Source organism: Micromys minutus (assembly GCF_963924665.1).
Source record: "Micromys minutus genome assembly, chromosome: 5".
In the NCBI taxonomy this organism is placed as follows: Eukaryota; Metazoa; Chordata; class Mammalia; order Rodentia; family Muridae; genus Micromys; species Micromys minutus.
The window spans coordinates 60897209-60914451 of NC_137974.1; the positions used below are offsets into that span (position 1 = coordinate 60897209).

General features: G+C 45.1%; 1 protein-coding gene across 1 annotated transcript in view; it reads right to left on the reverse strand.

Moving 5' to 3' along the window:
• The window catches only part of ADGRF1 (adhesion G protein-coupled receptor F1), a gene marked incomplete at both ends in the record, with an annotated part of 31510 nt that extends 17260 nt beyond the window's left edge, over positions 1–14250 (reverse strand). Inside the window, 7 exons of the mRNA XM_080916791.1 lie at positions 742–893; positions 4639–4697; positions 6330–6430; positions 8804–8977; positions 10379–10522; positions 11811–11871; positions 14182–14250. Of these exons, the coding sequence (XP_080772917.1) occupies positions 742–893; positions 4639–4697; positions 6330–6430; positions 8804–8977; positions 10379–10522; positions 11811–11871; positions 14182–14250 (760 nt within the window). The remainder of the gene's footprint in view (positions 1–741; positions 894–4638; positions 4698–6329; positions 6431–8803; positions 8978–10378; positions 10523–11810; positions 11872–14181) is intronic.
• Between the last annotated feature and the right edge of the window lie 2993 nt (positions 14251–17243).

Here is a 17243-nt window from a genome sequence, read left to right on the forward strand (position 1 = left end):
GGAGAGAGGAGAGAGGAGAGGAGAGGAGAGGAGAATTTGTGATAAATTAATCATTACCATCTACTTGGCACAATGTAGAGTTAGGTGGGAAGGGAATAAGGGCTTTGTCTAGATTAGGATGCTATAGGGGCAGGTCTGTGGTAAATTTTCTTAACTGGGTTGGTTAACTGAGGTAAGAAGTCCCACCCTGAATGCAGGTGTCAGCATTTCAAGGGCTGGATGCTGGACTTGGACAGTGAATGTGACCAGCTGTTTCAAATCCCTGCTGCCTTGACTTCCCCACAAGGGCAGACTGTAACCTGGAATTGTGAAGCAAATAGACCCTTTCTCCCCCAAATTGCTTTTATATGGGTATTTTCTCTCCCCAAGAAGAAATAAACTGAGATATCTTTTTAATGTAGAGAGAGGTGGGTGTACACCTTCTTCCCTTGGGTCAGTGATTTAAAACTACCGTCAGCTCCAAGGCTGTTCCAGTGTGTACACCAGCAAAGCACAGCTGAGTCACTTTCATCCTGGCCTGTAGTGAGGTCAGTATTTCCAGATGTTTATCTGGGATGCTCAGATCTCCAATTCATAACAATGTTAGTGTCTGCTGGGGTTGAGTTTGTCCAGTGGTGAAGAGTAAATGGCCAATTTCTAGCAAAAGTAGGTGTTAGTGGGTGTTAGAATAGTTGTCTTAGAACTCTAATTTCCACACATGACTGAAAAGAAGCAGAAGCAAAGGCGGGAGCCCAACATTACCTTTCTCGAACACTCGGAAAGAGCCATATTTGACTGGAAACTGCCTTCTCAGGGCGGCCTGTGCCTTTTCAGCCTCTTGTTCAATGGCAGAGAGGAGTTCAGCAGGGCTTGTGGAGCCAGTCACTTCATAGCCAACAATGATGCTTCCATTTCTACACAGGATGTGGGAAGAAAAAAATTCACTGAAACTTTGCTTAGTCTCTCGGGGCAAGTCTGGTGATGCATGGCATGGAGTCCATAGGTACGTTTGTGGAGCTGAGAAATACGTCACACACACACACACACACACACACATTCATACACATGAATATGTACACACTGTACATGTGCACATACATTCCTGTTCAAGCATACTTATGGATATATTTGCTTGCATGCACAGGCATGGTCATCTGCATGCCCGCACACATGTGCATACATATATTCACACACATTTCTAAATGTTAAATGTCACGAGAGACAGGCAGGTAGTGACAAAGTAAGACCTCACACTATATACGTCTGTGAGGAGAAGGTTTCTCCATGACAGACATCCCTGGTTTCTGAAGCAGGTCCATAAGAATGTTGTCTTAGCGAGGCTTTCCATTGCTGTGATAAAACATAAGGATGCTGTCTTAGCGAGGCTTTCCATTGCTGTGATAAAACATAAGGATGCTGTCTTAGCGAGGCTTTCCATTGCTGTGATAAAAACATAAGGATGCTGTCTTAGCGAGGCTTTCCATTGCTGTGATAAAACACCATGACCAAAAGAAACTTAGGAGAGAGAATTTTCTTTTGTTTACCGTTTGGGGTAACTCTGTCCCAGGGGAACTTCAGTCTATCAGGGCAGAAACTTGGAATCATGAACTAAAGCCCAAGCCATGGAAGAATGGGGCTAGCTGGTTTACTCCCCATGGATTCCTCAGCCTGTGTCCTTATAAAACCCAGGGCCACCTGCCCAGGGATGGCACCACCTACAAAGGACTGGGTTCCATATCAGTCGGTAATGAGGAAGATGCACTCCAGACTTGTGTACAGGCAAATCTTAGGAAGACATTTTTTCAACCAGAAGTCCCTCCTTCTAAGTAGATCTCTAGCTTGTGTCAAATTGATGTAAAACTAGCCAGCAGAGATGACAAGAGGAGGACTGGTGTTGAAGAGCCAATGGGATAGCACATGAGCATCTGCAAAAATTCTGGGATGGGCAATGAGTTTGACAAACTCAAGGACCAGAGTGACTGGTCCAGTAAGGAAGAGAAAACAGCGGGAAGTAATACAGGGGAAAATACACAAGCCAAAAGAAGTCAATAAAGAAAACAGGAAAATGAGCTAAGAAGGAGGAGGTTTGGCTTGACTTCACAGAATGGAAGCAAGGTTAGTTAGTACATTTGCATAGTGGAATACTACTGGACGTTAAGACGGGGTGACTCACAACTACTGAGAAAAATAGAGTGAACTTTGAGTATTTCGTGCTGAGTGATGTAAGCCATGTAATAAAACAAACAGCAACAGACATTCTTTTCATAAGACATTCTCGAGCAGGTTAAACCAGCCTAGGGAGGTAGAAATCAGACCCAGTGGCTGCTTCTCGGGGAGGGTGGGGGAGGGGTTTGGAGGTAGCCATGGGCATTGGCAAGGAAGGAACTAGAGGAACAGGAAGTATTTGAAGATGTTCTGATGGGTAGGACACTTGGTCAGATCTGATGGAACTGTATACTGACCGTCCTGAACAGCATGAGGTGTTCACTACAGGTCAGAACATAACTAAGAGCAGAGGGTGGCTCAAGGTTTGGGTCCAGCAACTGAGAAAATAGTTAAGAAGAAGGTGAAGAAGGCCAGGAATGGGTAGGCTGAGGGAGCAGGGAGTTGACATGTGTTTGGCATGTCCACTGGAAGACATGTGGAGGTGTCAGGTTGGTGGCTCATATTCAGAGTTCAGGGGCTAGGCCAAGGCCAGATGACACCCTGGGAACACAGATGGTGTCTGAGGCACGAGAGCCCAGTGCACACGTGTAGATGAAATGAGTCCTGTGGCTCATCCGTGACATCAGCACTGAGTTACCCTCACTCTTTGGTATTTGTTTTCCACTGTGGAACCCAGGCTGTCTTGGAACTTGCAGCAATCCCTCTGCCTCAGTCTCCTAAGTGTGGTGATTATATGTGTAAGCCATCATACCCAGCCACTCCTGTCTCAGTGTTTCATTTTGTTCAATTAAAAAAGATTGTTTTACACGCTTAAATATAAAGTGTAAAATATAAAATTGTAAGTGTTTATTTTTTTATTATCTGCAGGAGTGTATTGGGGGGTGTACATACACATGAGTTGTAGATGCCAAGGGGGGGGTGTCAGAAGAGGGTATCCAAAAGGTGGAGCTCCAGATGGCTATAAACCACCTGATATAGGTGCTGGGACCTAAGCTCAAGTATTCTAGAAGACCTGTATATATTCTTGACGGCTGAGCCATTTCTCCATCCCTGCAGCTGCTCACATTGAAGAGGGAGACATAGAGGGAGGAGAAACTACAATCAGGATATGTCATAGGAGAAAAGAATCTACTTTCAATTTGAACAAAAGGAACCGAGACACAAAGAGAAGCAAGGTTAGGTCCAAACTCTTGGTGATCTTTGCCTTGATACACGCCCACTGCACGGCTTGCCAACTATCTTCCTGCCAACTGTTCACTTTACTTTGGTTTGAGACAAGGCCTCCCTGGTGTAACCCAGGATACTCTTGTATCCATGCTGTACTCTAGGTCAGTCATGAACTAATAGCAATCCTCCTGCCTCCACATCCCAAGCACTAGGATTCAAGCATGCACCATCACGCCTTCTCAGCTTTTGAATGTAACAGTCACTGGGATTGGATCTCAGTTTCACCCAAGAGTTCACTGACAGCAAAGGCACAGAAAGGAAATGAGCCACGATACAGGTTCCCTATGAGACAGAAGCAGGGTTCTCTGTGTTGGGTTTTAAGGGAAATTATTCCCGTGGGACTTTCTAACTAGCCTTATGAAATAACAATATACTTATGGCGAGTGTTGTTGAAAATTCCCCCTGACTGGTTTGAAGTTAACCATGGAAAAAATAATGAGTCACGTTCCTTGACCTCTGAGCTACCTCCTCCAGCAAGTGGACCACAAGTAGCTGGTACTGGAGGCACGCATGCTCAACTCCAAATACCTTTGAACTGAATCATAAACAAAAGGCTGATTTACTAAATATCCCTGTATTTGCTGTAGACAGTGACCTCGGAGTTTTGAACCACAGTCTATCCTTGATAACTGCCTTCCCAGGCGGCTCTTTTACACAAGGTTTCCATCCTGACTATCCCATCCAAATTACACAATGCCGCTTCTCCTGTGGCCGGAAATGCTCACCTCTCTATGCCCACACCTCTAATGCCACCTTCACCCCTTCCTGAACCTGAACTCTGTGATCCCTCTCTTCCTCTCAAGGTCCTGTCTTATGCTCATGTATTTACAATTCTTTTTTTAGTGTGTGTGTGTGTGTGTGTGTGTGTATGTGTGTGTGTGTGTTTCTATATGTGAATGTGTTCCCATATATGAATTGTGCACTTGCTTGTGTATATTGGAGAACAACCTCGGGTTGCTATTATGAGTACCATCTATTACTTTTGAGACTGGATCTCTCACCGGCTTGGATCTCGTTAATTAGGTGAGTCTTACTGGCCAGTAAACCTCAGGGATCCCTGTCTCTACTGCCCCAGCACTGGCACTACCATGCCAGGCACTATTGTGTGGGTTCTGGGGTCAGATTTTAGACCTCAAGATTGTAAGATATACACTGACTAAACTATTGGCTTTACAGTTCTGTCGAAGGCAGCAGGAACATCCCTGGACATTCTGAGGACCAGTGCAGAATTCTAGAGCAGCCCTTGTAAGGCCTGACGGGACTTACCGAAATTGGATGACCTGAACTGACTCAAAACCATGGATTCTTCTGTATGCTTCTTTAAGCTTAGAAAGAAAACAAAAGACAGTGATTCAGTCTTTGCCCTCACACATCAAAAGGACACTGGAGCAAGATACAGATACAAACAATGAATAAATAGCAACAGATGAACAGACGAAGAAGGGACCATGGGAAGAAGTTCTACAGCATAACAAACACAGTCTAGTAGAAATTGAGAATACACACACACACACCCACCCACCCACACACACACACACACAGAGAGAGAGAGAGAGAGAGAGAGAGAGAGAGAGAGAGAGAGAGAGAGAGAGAGAGAGAGAGAGAATATTAATTTTTGACGATGTTAAGAAAAAGTGAGCTAACAGGCTGGGGAGATGGCTCCATTAGCAAAGTCATCACCACAGTCATGAGGAGTTGAGTTCGGGTTTCTAGCTCTCATGTAAGTGTATACATCTGTAGCTGTAGCCCTAGCTGTGGGAAGTAGAGACAGGCAGATCCTGGAGCTTGGTGGTCAACTAGTCTAGTTAATTGGTGAGACCACCTTGTCTCAAAATAATTACAATGATAAAATGTAGACACCTTTTAGCAAGAAGGCACTTGAGATCTACCTCTCACTTTCATAATTCACAGAGAGAGGGAGAAGGTTTGTTAATGGTGGGATGATCAACATCTTAGATTATCGGGGAATAGGGTACTAAATAATATAGTAAATGTACCCAGGTCTATGTTCTGTTCCTCAGATTGACTAGTCTAGTTCTTACGTGACTTGGCTGTGAGGTAACATTTTCTTCATTAACTCTGTTCAGCTTCTAAGAGACACTTCTTTGTGGGACAAATTAAAATGCTGACAATTGAGCTTAGAGTGTGGTAAATTACTCTGCGTGATTAAAAACCATAAAATAGTCAAGAATCCTTAGTACAATATTCAAATAAGTACACAAGGCAATTGAGAGCTAAAGTCTCAGGAAAATGTTACAGGATTGTCAACTGTGGGTGGAGTGGGACTCATTCAATCAGTAATTGAATATTCGGGGGGGGGGGACCAAAGAGTTGGCTCAGTTAGAAGCGTGCAGAGGATTTGAGTTTCCTGTTCCCGGCATCCATGTTGAATGACTCACAGCCACCCATAAGTCTAACTTCATAGGATCTGATGGCCTTTCTGGGTTCTGTGGTCATGTGCAATCACATATGTATGCACACACACACACACACATATACACACACACACTTTAAAATTTAATAAATCTGTGAAAATATGTTATTAAGAAGCTAGGGTAATAGTTCAGTCAGTAAAGCACTTGTCTTTCATGAAGACCTGAGTTTGAGCTCCAGGACTCACATCAGATGTGATGGTGCATGTTTATAATCTTAGCACGCAGGAGGGCAAGACAGACAGATCATACAGACTTACTAACCAGTCAGCCCAGCTGAATTCGTGAGCACCAAGTCAATGAAAGCCCTGTCTAAACAGGAAAAATGCAGGAGCAGGGAAGAAGAACATCAGCATTTGAATCTGTTTTACTCTGTCACCTATATGTGCACACAGCACCCACATGGGTACGCACTATATGCAAAAATGTACACATATGAAATGTATATGAAATGCATGTTCTAAATTGAAAAGCATCTGAACTTATGGTTAGAATGAAAATCCTTACATAATAAATAGTGCTTACTTGGTATTCAATTCTAGTTTTGTAGTGGGCATATACACCAGACGATGAATTCCAAAGGTCTTCAGGAAATTTTTCATCAATTTCAAAAGTGCCCCAAACTTCTATGGGAGATAAAAGAGAAAAAGTCTTAAGATAAAATAAATGTCTGTCTTGATTTTATCAGCAACATGAGATTATAAGAGTACAGTTCTAAATGCATGGTCTTTCCATTTATTTTCATAAAATATACTTACCTAAAATATTAAAGGAAAGAAAGAAAAGCAGTTTTCAAAGGTGAGTTTCTAACAGTTATGAGAACAGTCGTGTGTGTGTGTGTGTGTGTGTGTGTACACATAGAAATAAGATGACTGGTGTCTCTCTCAACTATTCTATACCTAATTTTTTGAGACAGGGTCTCTCAGTGAACCTGGAGCTCAGCAGTTCAGGTAGATAAGCCGACCAGAGAGTCCAGGGAGCTGGAATCTGTGCTCCCCACTGTCCCAGCTAAAGATCTGCACGCACGTTTTCATGATTGCACAACAACCACTTTATTTACTGAGCTATCTCCCCAGCCACAGCACAACTGGAAAGCAGTTTTGCTAACTCCTTATAAGCCCGGTGCTTACTAGCTCAGGGCTAGTGCTTGTCTGTACAGAGTCGGTCTCTCTCTACGAATGACTCCTGTTCATTCTCCATTCAGGGCCTCATCGTTAGCAGCTCTGGAAGCCCTTCTCTGGTTCCCAAGTGGAAAATTCTTTCTGCCTCTGTTTTCCAGCCCCGCTTTCTCCATCTAGCTATACCGGCCTCCCCTACCAGCCTGATAACTCATACATAGCAAGACAAATGTTTTGTGGCTTCCCAGCAGGTTAACCCTGGAACTGGACATGAAGATCGTCCTTAAGAGATTCATGGTTGCCATAATGTGAGTTGCTGTGGTCCTGGGAAAGTGATGCCCAATTAGACTGAATTGTTTCCAGCTCTTCCCTCGGTCTCTTCTTTCCTCAGATCTAAAGCCAAGGGCTTCCAGATGACTAGAGTAGTCACTGGAGGGACACTCTTCTCCTTTCCCCTCTCCCTCCCCCTCCCTCTTTCCCTCCTCCCCTCCTCTCTGCCTCTTCCTCATCCTCTTCTCTTCTCCTCCATTCTCCTTGGCAGACAGTGTCTCAAACTGTAGCCTACACTGTCCGGAACTCACTATGTAGCTCAATCTGGCCCCAAATAGAAAGCAATCCTCCTGCCTCTGTCTCCTGGATGCTGCGGTCACAGGCTTGAGCTACAGGGGTCTGGAGTACATGAACCTAGATTCATCTTTCATAAAACAGAAACTTAAGTCAACAGTGACCCCACCCCCGTTCTTAGGTTATACAGTGTGTGTGTGTGTGTGTGTGTGTGTGTGTGTGTGAGAGAGAGAGAGAGAGAGAGAGACAGAGACAGAGAGAGAGACAGAGACAGAGAGAGAGACAGAGACAGAGACAGACAGGCAGACAGATACACACAGAGAGAGAGAGAGTCATAGAGACGCACAGAGTTTGTGTCTTGTATTTTTCTGTGTGTGTATGTGCCTATCTAACTCTGTCTCTGTGTGAGTGTGTGTGGTGTGCATGTGTGTGGTGTGTGTGTGTGTGTGTGTGTGTGTGTATGTGTGTGTGTGCTTGTCTATCTCTGTCTTTCTGTGTGTTGGGCATGTGTATGTGTGGTGTACGTATGTGTGTATGTGTGATGTTCGTGTGTGTATGTGATGTGTGGTGTGTGTGTGATGTGTGGTGTGTGTGTGTGTGTGTATGTGGTGTATGTGTGTGTGTGTGGTGTATGTGTCTGTATGTGATGTGTGGTGTGTGTGTGTGTGTGTGCTGTACGTGTGTGTGTATGTGATGTGTGTGTGGTGTGTGTGGTGTGCGTGTGTATATGTGGTATGTGTGGATGTGGTGTGTGTGTGTGTGTGTGGTGTATGTGTGTGTGTGTGGTGTATGTGTCTGTATGTGATGTGTGGTGTCTGTGTGTGTGTGGTGTACGTGTGTGTATGTGATGTGTGTGTGGTGTGTGTGGTGTGCGTGTGTATATGTGGTATGTGTGTATGTGGTGTGTGTGTGTGTGTGTGTGTGTGTGTGTGTGTGTGTTTGTGTGTGATTGAAAATATATGTTTTGCAACCCAGACCAGGTCTTTCTGTGCTATCAGCATGTGTTCCTCCTGCATTCACACATCTAGAATTGGTTCTGGTAAAGAAGAGAAAGGGGGAAGGAAAATGTTCTGATTCAGGCAGCTAGCTGCCCACTTGGATTTTAGTACATATTTCTAAATCTCCATAGAATCCCACAGTCAGAGAGATGCACTGAGAAGTCGGAATGACATCCAGACCTCATCCGCTGCACGCAGAAAGCTTTGACTGGATCCAGACAAAGCTAACAGGGCATCTGCACCTCATCACTGCCCTTCAGCCGCCCTAGCCTGGCAAAGAGCGCAGTACGGTCTCCATCGTATGCCAACGGGCACTTACTTGCTCTCTCACAGAAATTAACACTCTGCCTGAGGCTTCCGGGAGGGCAGTTACAGCTTGGGAGAGGTCCGGTTGTGTGAAGGTAGCAGTCCTGGGGATGAAGGCAGGAGGGAGGAAACCAGGAATAGCTGTCCTCACAGGCACACTCCAGGAACCCCTTTTGGCTTCTGCAGTCTGTGTATAGAGAAATAGAACATAGTACCATGGTGTCTGCTTTCTAAACCAACATCTGTTCAGTCCTTGGCTCTGACCTGGAATCTGAACCAAGGATTTCTCAGCAGAAGCTGGAAGGGCGGTAATGTATCTAAGATTCAGGAATGTCCAACTCTGTAGACTACGAGGTTAGTGTGAAAATCCTAACAAAGGTAAATCTTAAATGGCTGGCCTTAGCATCGAAAAAAGGCTACCGATCCCACAGGTATCCACTGGGGTGAAAGAGAAAGGCAGGCGAGCATAGTTGTAACCTAGAGTTATTGAAGAAGTCTAAAGGGTATTTGACCACTGTGTCATTTGAGCCCCACCTACAAATTGATCAGCACTCCCCATTCCAGAGCTGAAGACAATGGGGCTCAGTGTTCCAGAACACTTGCTGCTCTGCTGGAGACCCGGATGGGTTCTCAGCACCCACACAGTGCTCACTGGCATCTGGAATTCCAACTCCAGGGGACCTGAAGCTTTCTTCTGGCCTCCGCATATACCAAGCACATACATAGTGCATATACATGCAGGCAAAACACTCAGACACATACAAGTTTTTCATGTTTTAAAAATTTAGAAAGATAGAATGAATTAGCGGCAGGGCACCTGAGGAGCAATGCTCACCGATCAACACTGTGGATTTGTTATTCTGTACCGGACCTGACACGCCCATCAAACATCCTTCCCTCTTAAGGAAAGGGTGAAGTGAGATGTCCAGGATATGTTTGAGAAAGGTATATAGAAGTGTGTAGTGGATGCTGATCAAGCCTTACCATGCTTCAGAATCCCCTGAAGCACTTCACCCCGTAGTTTCTGAGCCAACAAGTCTGAAATAGCCCAAAGAGTTTGCATTTCTGTTCAGTTCCCTCTCCTGCTGCCCGCCGGGATCCGTACACTCTGGGACTCACAGTTTTAGCCAAGCCATTGAACTTCGCTGGGAGTTATTTTGGGGGGCCTGTGTTACCAACTAGTTCTTGCTATCTTCAAGAAACACAGTAAGATTTCATACCCTGGCCTCATGAGACTGGACTGGGTCATAGAACAAGCTGTGGCTGATAAAATACGAGTCAAATTAATGTCTGTCCCTTCTAAGCCAAAAAATGTCATTGCCTGTGTGAGGGTTTCCAGGGTTTCATTTCTTTGCTGCTCAGAATGGATACATTTGAAGTAAGATCTTCCATGTCAGCTGGTGCCTGGGGGACAACCACAGATACAGCCCGCCCAGCCCCTTTGCCAGCATGCAATGGACATGTCACATGAAGAAGAAATGTCAGTTCTTGATGCCACCGAGCTTATGGGAGAATCCTTTTTACCACCTCCCGTTGTGGCCCACCCTCCTCCCTGTTTACACTCCCAGTCACTGGACAGCTAATTTACATGTGGTGGCCTTCACTCTGGTGATCCTGCTGGGACCGTACAAGCTCAGTGATCCAGATTTCAAGAGCTTGAGAAACCTCTTCAGTTCTCTCTTCTCCTCTGGATCTCGGTACGTCATCTGAAGTAGCACCTCATACTCCTGGACTGGAGGTAGGAAGGAGTTGTTAGAAAGTACCTGTCTGTGGGGAAGATCACTTAGCAGTCATCCTGTCCTGCTTACACCTCCTGGACTGTCCCTCACACTTGTTACTTTATTCAGTACATGCAGACATTGATGGTACATGCGCACACGCAGAGGTGCCTTGCACACGCCTCTCACGGATCTCTCCTCCCACTTCTGCTACACCAATTGTTCCTGAGCTCTCTGGACTTCCCCAGAGTCAAGGGGAAACAGGCTGAATGTCCTACCCACTCTTCTTCCCTACCCCAGCTTTGGTTTCCTTGAAGTATCTGTAACAGAGAAAACGCTCAACTTTACTCTTTTAAAAAATAGTCCAGTCATTAGTGGGAGTTTTAGGATTTGCTTAACTACAAAAGCAAAACATAACTCGACCGTAGCTTGCATCTGTGTACACTTACCTGCACCTACTTATTTCTATAAGTAAATCATTTTCTTCTGCCTGTGGATATGTTTTATGTTATAGTTAGCACATGGCTATATGCTAATGCATTTTAAGTGCATTTGCATGTCAGAAAGGCCTTTGAGATTTGGATCCTTGAATCTAGCGATCATCTGTGTGAGTCAATGTTTTCATAATGAAATACACTCGGTACTTCCAGCCTGCATGTTTAAATCCAACCAGGGCCCATCCCCAAGTTAAGAGTGCCCTGTCTGTTCATCACATTCATAGGAGGGACACACAAAAGAAGGAAACAAAGAACAGATTGCTGTCGAGTGTGGTGAGAGATGCTCATCTTCAATGTCAGCTTGCCTGGATTTGTAGTAATCCAGGAAACACACCTCTGAATGTGTATTTGAAAGTTTGTAGAAAGGCCTAACTGGGAAGAGAAAACCCACCAAGTGAAGATGGTGCCATTCCATGAACTGAATTAAAGGAAAAGAAAAAAGAAAGCCTAGAGTGAGCATCCATCCCTAAGCGTCCCAAGTGTTCACAGAGTGGACCACTTCCCTAAGCTCCAGCTGCCTTCCTGGCATTATGGGACACCTGGGCCTTTGAATCATGAACTAAACAAGGCCAGTCCTCCCTAGTACGGCACGGGTAAAGCGTTTGGCCAGAGCAATAAATATACCATCGAATACAGTCTGTGTTTAAGCCAGAGAACTGTCTGACTCTTAAAATTTACTGGTATTCTCACTTTATAGATTTGGGAATTTTTATAACGTGTCTAAGATCACCTGGCCATTGCTGAGGTAGGGACTCTGTTTTCTTGGTCTCTGTCCAATGTTCTAGTACCTCTAGCAAGGTCTTACCTGGATGCCTTTTCTCGACCACACTGACATCTCCTTTTGTTCTACAGCCACCATTTTTTTGCTAAAAGAGAAAAAAGGAAAGAAGATAACTATGGTGAGACTTGAAAATCTGCAAACCATAAGGCCTGTTAAGCTTTCCGACAACCTAAAACTGCTAACCTAATATCCAAGCCAAGGATGGTGGGAGGTGGCCAAGAAAGGACCTGGGAAGGCTGTTTGGAGCAAGCGAAGGTGCCTGTAGGGAAAAGCTCTGCAGGCCCAGTGCTGTGACTCCCCAGCTGTGAAGATAGAGTGAGGGACTGGAGCGTGTGGGGGTGGGGTTGGGGACAGGGGAAGGGGGTGGGTAGGGGGAGGATGGAGACAAGCAAAAAATAAAGTCAAGTCCACAGGGGCAGGCCATGGAGATCTATGAGACCACAGAAACAGTTTTAACTTTTGGTAGTGAGGGAAGTGGTGTGTGTGTGTGTGTGTGTGTGTGTTTTGCAAGTACATGGGTGTATTAGTGAGTGCACCTATGTGTAGGTGAGGAGACCAGAGGAAGACACTGAGTATCTTCCTCTCTCGCCCTTTCCTTCTTCCTTAGAGACAGGGTTTCTGATGCTGCAGTGGATCTGGTTGCTGTTTTGGCTCAAATGCCTGTCTCTGTGTCTGCCAGGCTCCACCCTCAGTACTGAAAATATAGCCATTCATGCCCATGCTGAGGAGTCCAGCTTGGCTCTTCATGCTGGCAGAAGAAGAGCTCTTCTCCACAGAGTCAGAGTCGGCTCTGCAGACCTGGTTCTTAGCGTTTAGACCCAGTGAGTTACTCAGAGTTTGAACAGGGGGGACAAAAGAAAGATCCACTCTGACTTTCCAGAAGCCTTAATCCTGAAGCCATATTTTGAATGACCAACCAGAGAAACAACAAGAGCACTTCTGGGGATACGAGATAACAAAGCCACAGACACAGGCGGCGGCAGCGGACAGTCAAGATGGAGACAGCGCAGGACGAGCCAGATCCAGGTGATCTAGGTCAATTTTATCTTGTCTAGGTGGGCGGTTTACACCTTTATTTACTGGCTGTGAGTTTATTGTGTGGATGTATTGTAGGTTGAGAATTTAACATATAAATCTGATTGAGAAATTACAAGTTTCTAGAGCTTTGTTTTTACCGGGCTACAGCGGATGTGAGCAGACGTCCTGGCGGGCAGAGAGACAGCGTGGTGTGATGCCATGATGGAGTGGCCAGCAGAACACCATGTGTCAGGCATGTTAACAACCCGCCAAGGGGACAGCGGGAAATCAGAGAGGCAAACAAGCAGCTGGGTCGCTGATCAGGCTTGGTGACCCGCATGACGCACAGAACTGGTGGCCACTGATCTTTTTATTAATTACCGCAACATTTAAAGATCCATTTTTTAAATGATCTAAATGTGCACCGTTTTTCCCCAGGTGGAAAGAGAGAGTAGGTTCAGCCGGAAAAATTCAGGGGTTCAGTTTGAGACCCATAAAGTTGAGGGGTACAAGGATAGTGAGCACACGGGTAAGGAGTTGAGCAGATGATAATACACATTAGGAAATCACCCGTGAGTAGAAAACATTCAAGCCATGATCCTCGATGCTATCAAGACAATGAGTAGACCATGGCCCGGGTAATGCTCAGTAGTTAACGTGCTTGCTATATAAAGGGAAGAACTGGCTAGAGTTTGGGCCCCCAGAACCTGTGTAAATGTGGAGTAGGCAAGGTGGCCTGCCTCGAATTCCAGCCTTGGAAGGTAGAGACAGAGTCCCCAAAGCAAGCTGACCAGGGAGAGGCATCATGTCACCGACCTCTGAGCCTAAGAGATCCTGTCTCAATAAATACAGTGGGAAAAACATTGGAGATGATTCTTGATGTCAACCTCAGGCCTCTCTGTGTATACACGTTCTACATTCGGGCTCACACACATGCAAACATGCATACTCACAGATGTGCAACAAACAAAAAAAAAAAAAAAAAAACCCTGGGTTACATGAGACCCTATACTAAGCAACAATGCCAGAAGAAAAGTGGGATAGAAGAAATGACAGAGAAGGCCCAGAAGTATTAGTGTCCACCCCTAAGGCTTTTCTGTACCCAAGAGGGTATGGCATAGACCATGTTGAATTAGACAAGATCTCTGAGATAGTTAAATATTCCCGGGACGGCATTATTTGCAATCAAGGAGATAAAATAACTTATTGAAGACATCACAGTGAGTACTGGTAATCCTGAGAGAAGCACTCCAGACCTCTGATGCCAAACCAATGACTCCTGCATCTCAGTTGCCTGGAAAACTACAGATTCCAAAGGTACCGGAAATGTGGAGAGCAGAGATGGTTGCCAAGAGACATGAGACGTGCAGCAGCTCACCTGCAGGAAGCCATTGTTGCTCTCGGTGAGCGTGATGAGAGGGATGAGCCACAGCAGTCCAACTCGCATATCCATCAGCTCCTTCTCCCCTCTAAGGACTGAGTATAGACACCTGTGTCTAGTCACCCAGGAGGCTGTGTGCTAGAACAAACATTGTAAGGCAAGACTGTAACTGGGAGTACTCAGCACTGGGGTTTCCTTTGTCACATTAAAATTACCAAGAGCTCTATGACTTCAGATATCAAAGATAGATTTGGAGTGACTAAACCTAAGCCAGTCTGGAAAGCTCCCTTCTTGTTACTTGATGGAGTTAGCAACAAGTTCTTCTCGGGTTTCTATTTCTCTTATGTAATTGGCACAGAACTCCGCACATCAGCACTGTGGTGACTTGACTGAGGAATGTCCCTCATAGGCTCTGGTATTTGAATGCTTGGTCCCTGGTTGGTGGTGCCGCTTGGAGAGGTTGTAGAGCCCTGAGGAGATAGAGCCTTTCTGGAGAAAGCAATCACGGAGGGCAGGCTTTGGGTATTCACAGCCTGACTTTGTTTTCCATTCCATATCTCTGCTTTCAGCTTCCTGCTCCCGCTGCCTGCTCAAGGCTCTCTCCCCATGGTGGAGTTTCCCTCTGGACATAAGCTGAAATACACTTACTCTTCCTTCGATTTCCTTTGATTGTCCCACTTTATCACAGTGACAGACGAGTGACTAACACAGACCTGGTCAAAACATTAACTTTTGTATCTGTGTTGGTTGGTGTCAAAGAATAATCGTGTCAACTTACAATCATTCTGTCTAAGCTACTGGGCACAGGAGGCCTCTTCATTTTTAATTTTAATTAAAAATATTTAAAATTCAGTTTTTAAAAGTGCTTGCCTAGCCTGCATAAGTTCAACTCCCCCCCCCTTTGATGCATTAACTACACATTTTTTGGCCTTGTATTTTTACAATAGGATATCATGTAGCCCAGGCTGTCCTCAAACTTACTCATTGTTAGATAAGGATGGCTTTAAACTTCTGATTCTCCTACTCTGTGGTCCTGGGGATGAAACCCAGTGTTTTACACACACTACTCAAAGACTCTATCAACTGAGATCATCCTGGGCCACCAGGTACATTTCTATGGTGCACAAGTCAAAAGTGGCAAGAGTCTACCATGTTAAGTAGCACACTGAGGAATCCCTCCATCATTTGGAAAGTTTATAGTGGACAGCAGTAAGAGAACGTGTCATAGGGTTTTACTGCTGTATGGTTTTACATAGGGTTTACATGCATGGTTTTACAGACACCATGACCAAGGCAAGTCTTATAAATGACAACATTTAATTGGGACTGGCTTACAGGTTCAGAAAGTCGATCCACTATCAAGGCGGGCTGTAGGCAGGCATGGTGCAGGAGGAGCTGAGAGTTCTACATCTTCATCTGAAAGCTGCTAGCAAAATACTGGCATAATGGCACACCTACTCCAACAGGGTCACACCTTCTAATAGTGCCACTCCCTGGGTCAAGTATATACAAACCATCAAGTTACATAAAAGACTTTCCCCACAACCTTTCAGTATTTCTTTTACAATATATACATACATATGCATATGTTTAGGGTTTCTATTCCTGCACAAAACATCATAACCAAGAAGCAAGTTGGGAGGAAAGGGTTTATTCAGCTTACACTTTCATATCACTGTGCATCACCAAAGGAAGTCAGAACTTGAACTCAAGCAGGTCAGGAAGCAGGAGCTGATGCAGAGGCCATGGAGGGATCCTACTTACTGGCTTGCTTCCCCTGGCTTGCTCAACGTGATTTCTTATAGAACCCAAGACTTCCAGCCCAGGGATGGCACCACCCATAATGACCCTTACCCCCTTGATCACTAATTGGGAAAATGCCTTACAGCTGGATCTCATGAAGGCATTTTCTCAAGGGAGGCTCTTTTTTCTGTGATAACTCCAGTTAACACACAAAACAAGCCAATACAATGATTTTATAAAAACAGAGCAATAATTCATGATTGGAGTAAGTGCCCTGGGTCAGGACAGAGTGGGGCGCTCCCCTACAGCCTTACCTTGCTTCTTGGCAAACTTTAATCTTCATGTGCACAGTACCATCCCCACCAGATACTGTTCTCAGATGCCGCTCTCTGACCTAAAGAGAAAGGCATGGGAGGTGGGGTGGGTGGCAGGAAGGACTACTGTAACCATAACCAGTTTTCTGCGGCCTTTAAAAAGGGTGTTAGACACATGATGTCTGCCTCGCCTTCCCTCCTGTGAATGAATGGTCCTCTCACACCCTACCTTCTCCACCATCCTGCTTACCAAAGGCATCTCTTAGATCTTTGGCTGCACTGGTCTGCAATGGTAACCTATGCTTCAATCCCTTTTTGTTTGGATGGTTGTATTTTGAGATAGGGCTTCTCTCTGTAGCCCTGGCAGTTCTGGAACTCACTCTGTAGACCAGGCTGGTCTTGAACTCAGAGATCTGCCTGCCTCTGCCTCCCAAGTGCTGGGATTAAAGGTATGCACCACCACAGCCGAGCTTCTTCTACTCTTTAAAGATGTATTTATTTTTCTTTTGCCTTCAACATATTTATGTATGTGAGTGCCAGATCTCATTAGAGACCATCGTGAGCTGCCATGTGGGTTCTAGGACTTAAACATGGTCCACTGGAAGAGTAAGTCTTTCTTTGAACTGCTGACTTGGCCTGTCTGCTCTAAAGACTACCTGCTTCTGTCTGTGTTTACTGTTCTTTAAAGCTAATGAGTGTTTGTCTCTGAAGAAGAGTATGTTGGTAGTTTTTCCCCTTTGAAAATAAATGTGTTATAATCTAACACACACACACATGCTCACAAACATACACACACATACACACACACACATGCACACACACATACACACACATAAGCACACACATACACACACATACACACACACACATGCACACACACACACACACACACATATGCACACATATATGAACATACCAATACCTGCACAAGTCCCTCATACAGGATGGTAGAACCACTGTTCTCAACCTGTGGGTCATGACCCCTTTGAGAAAAGGATCAAA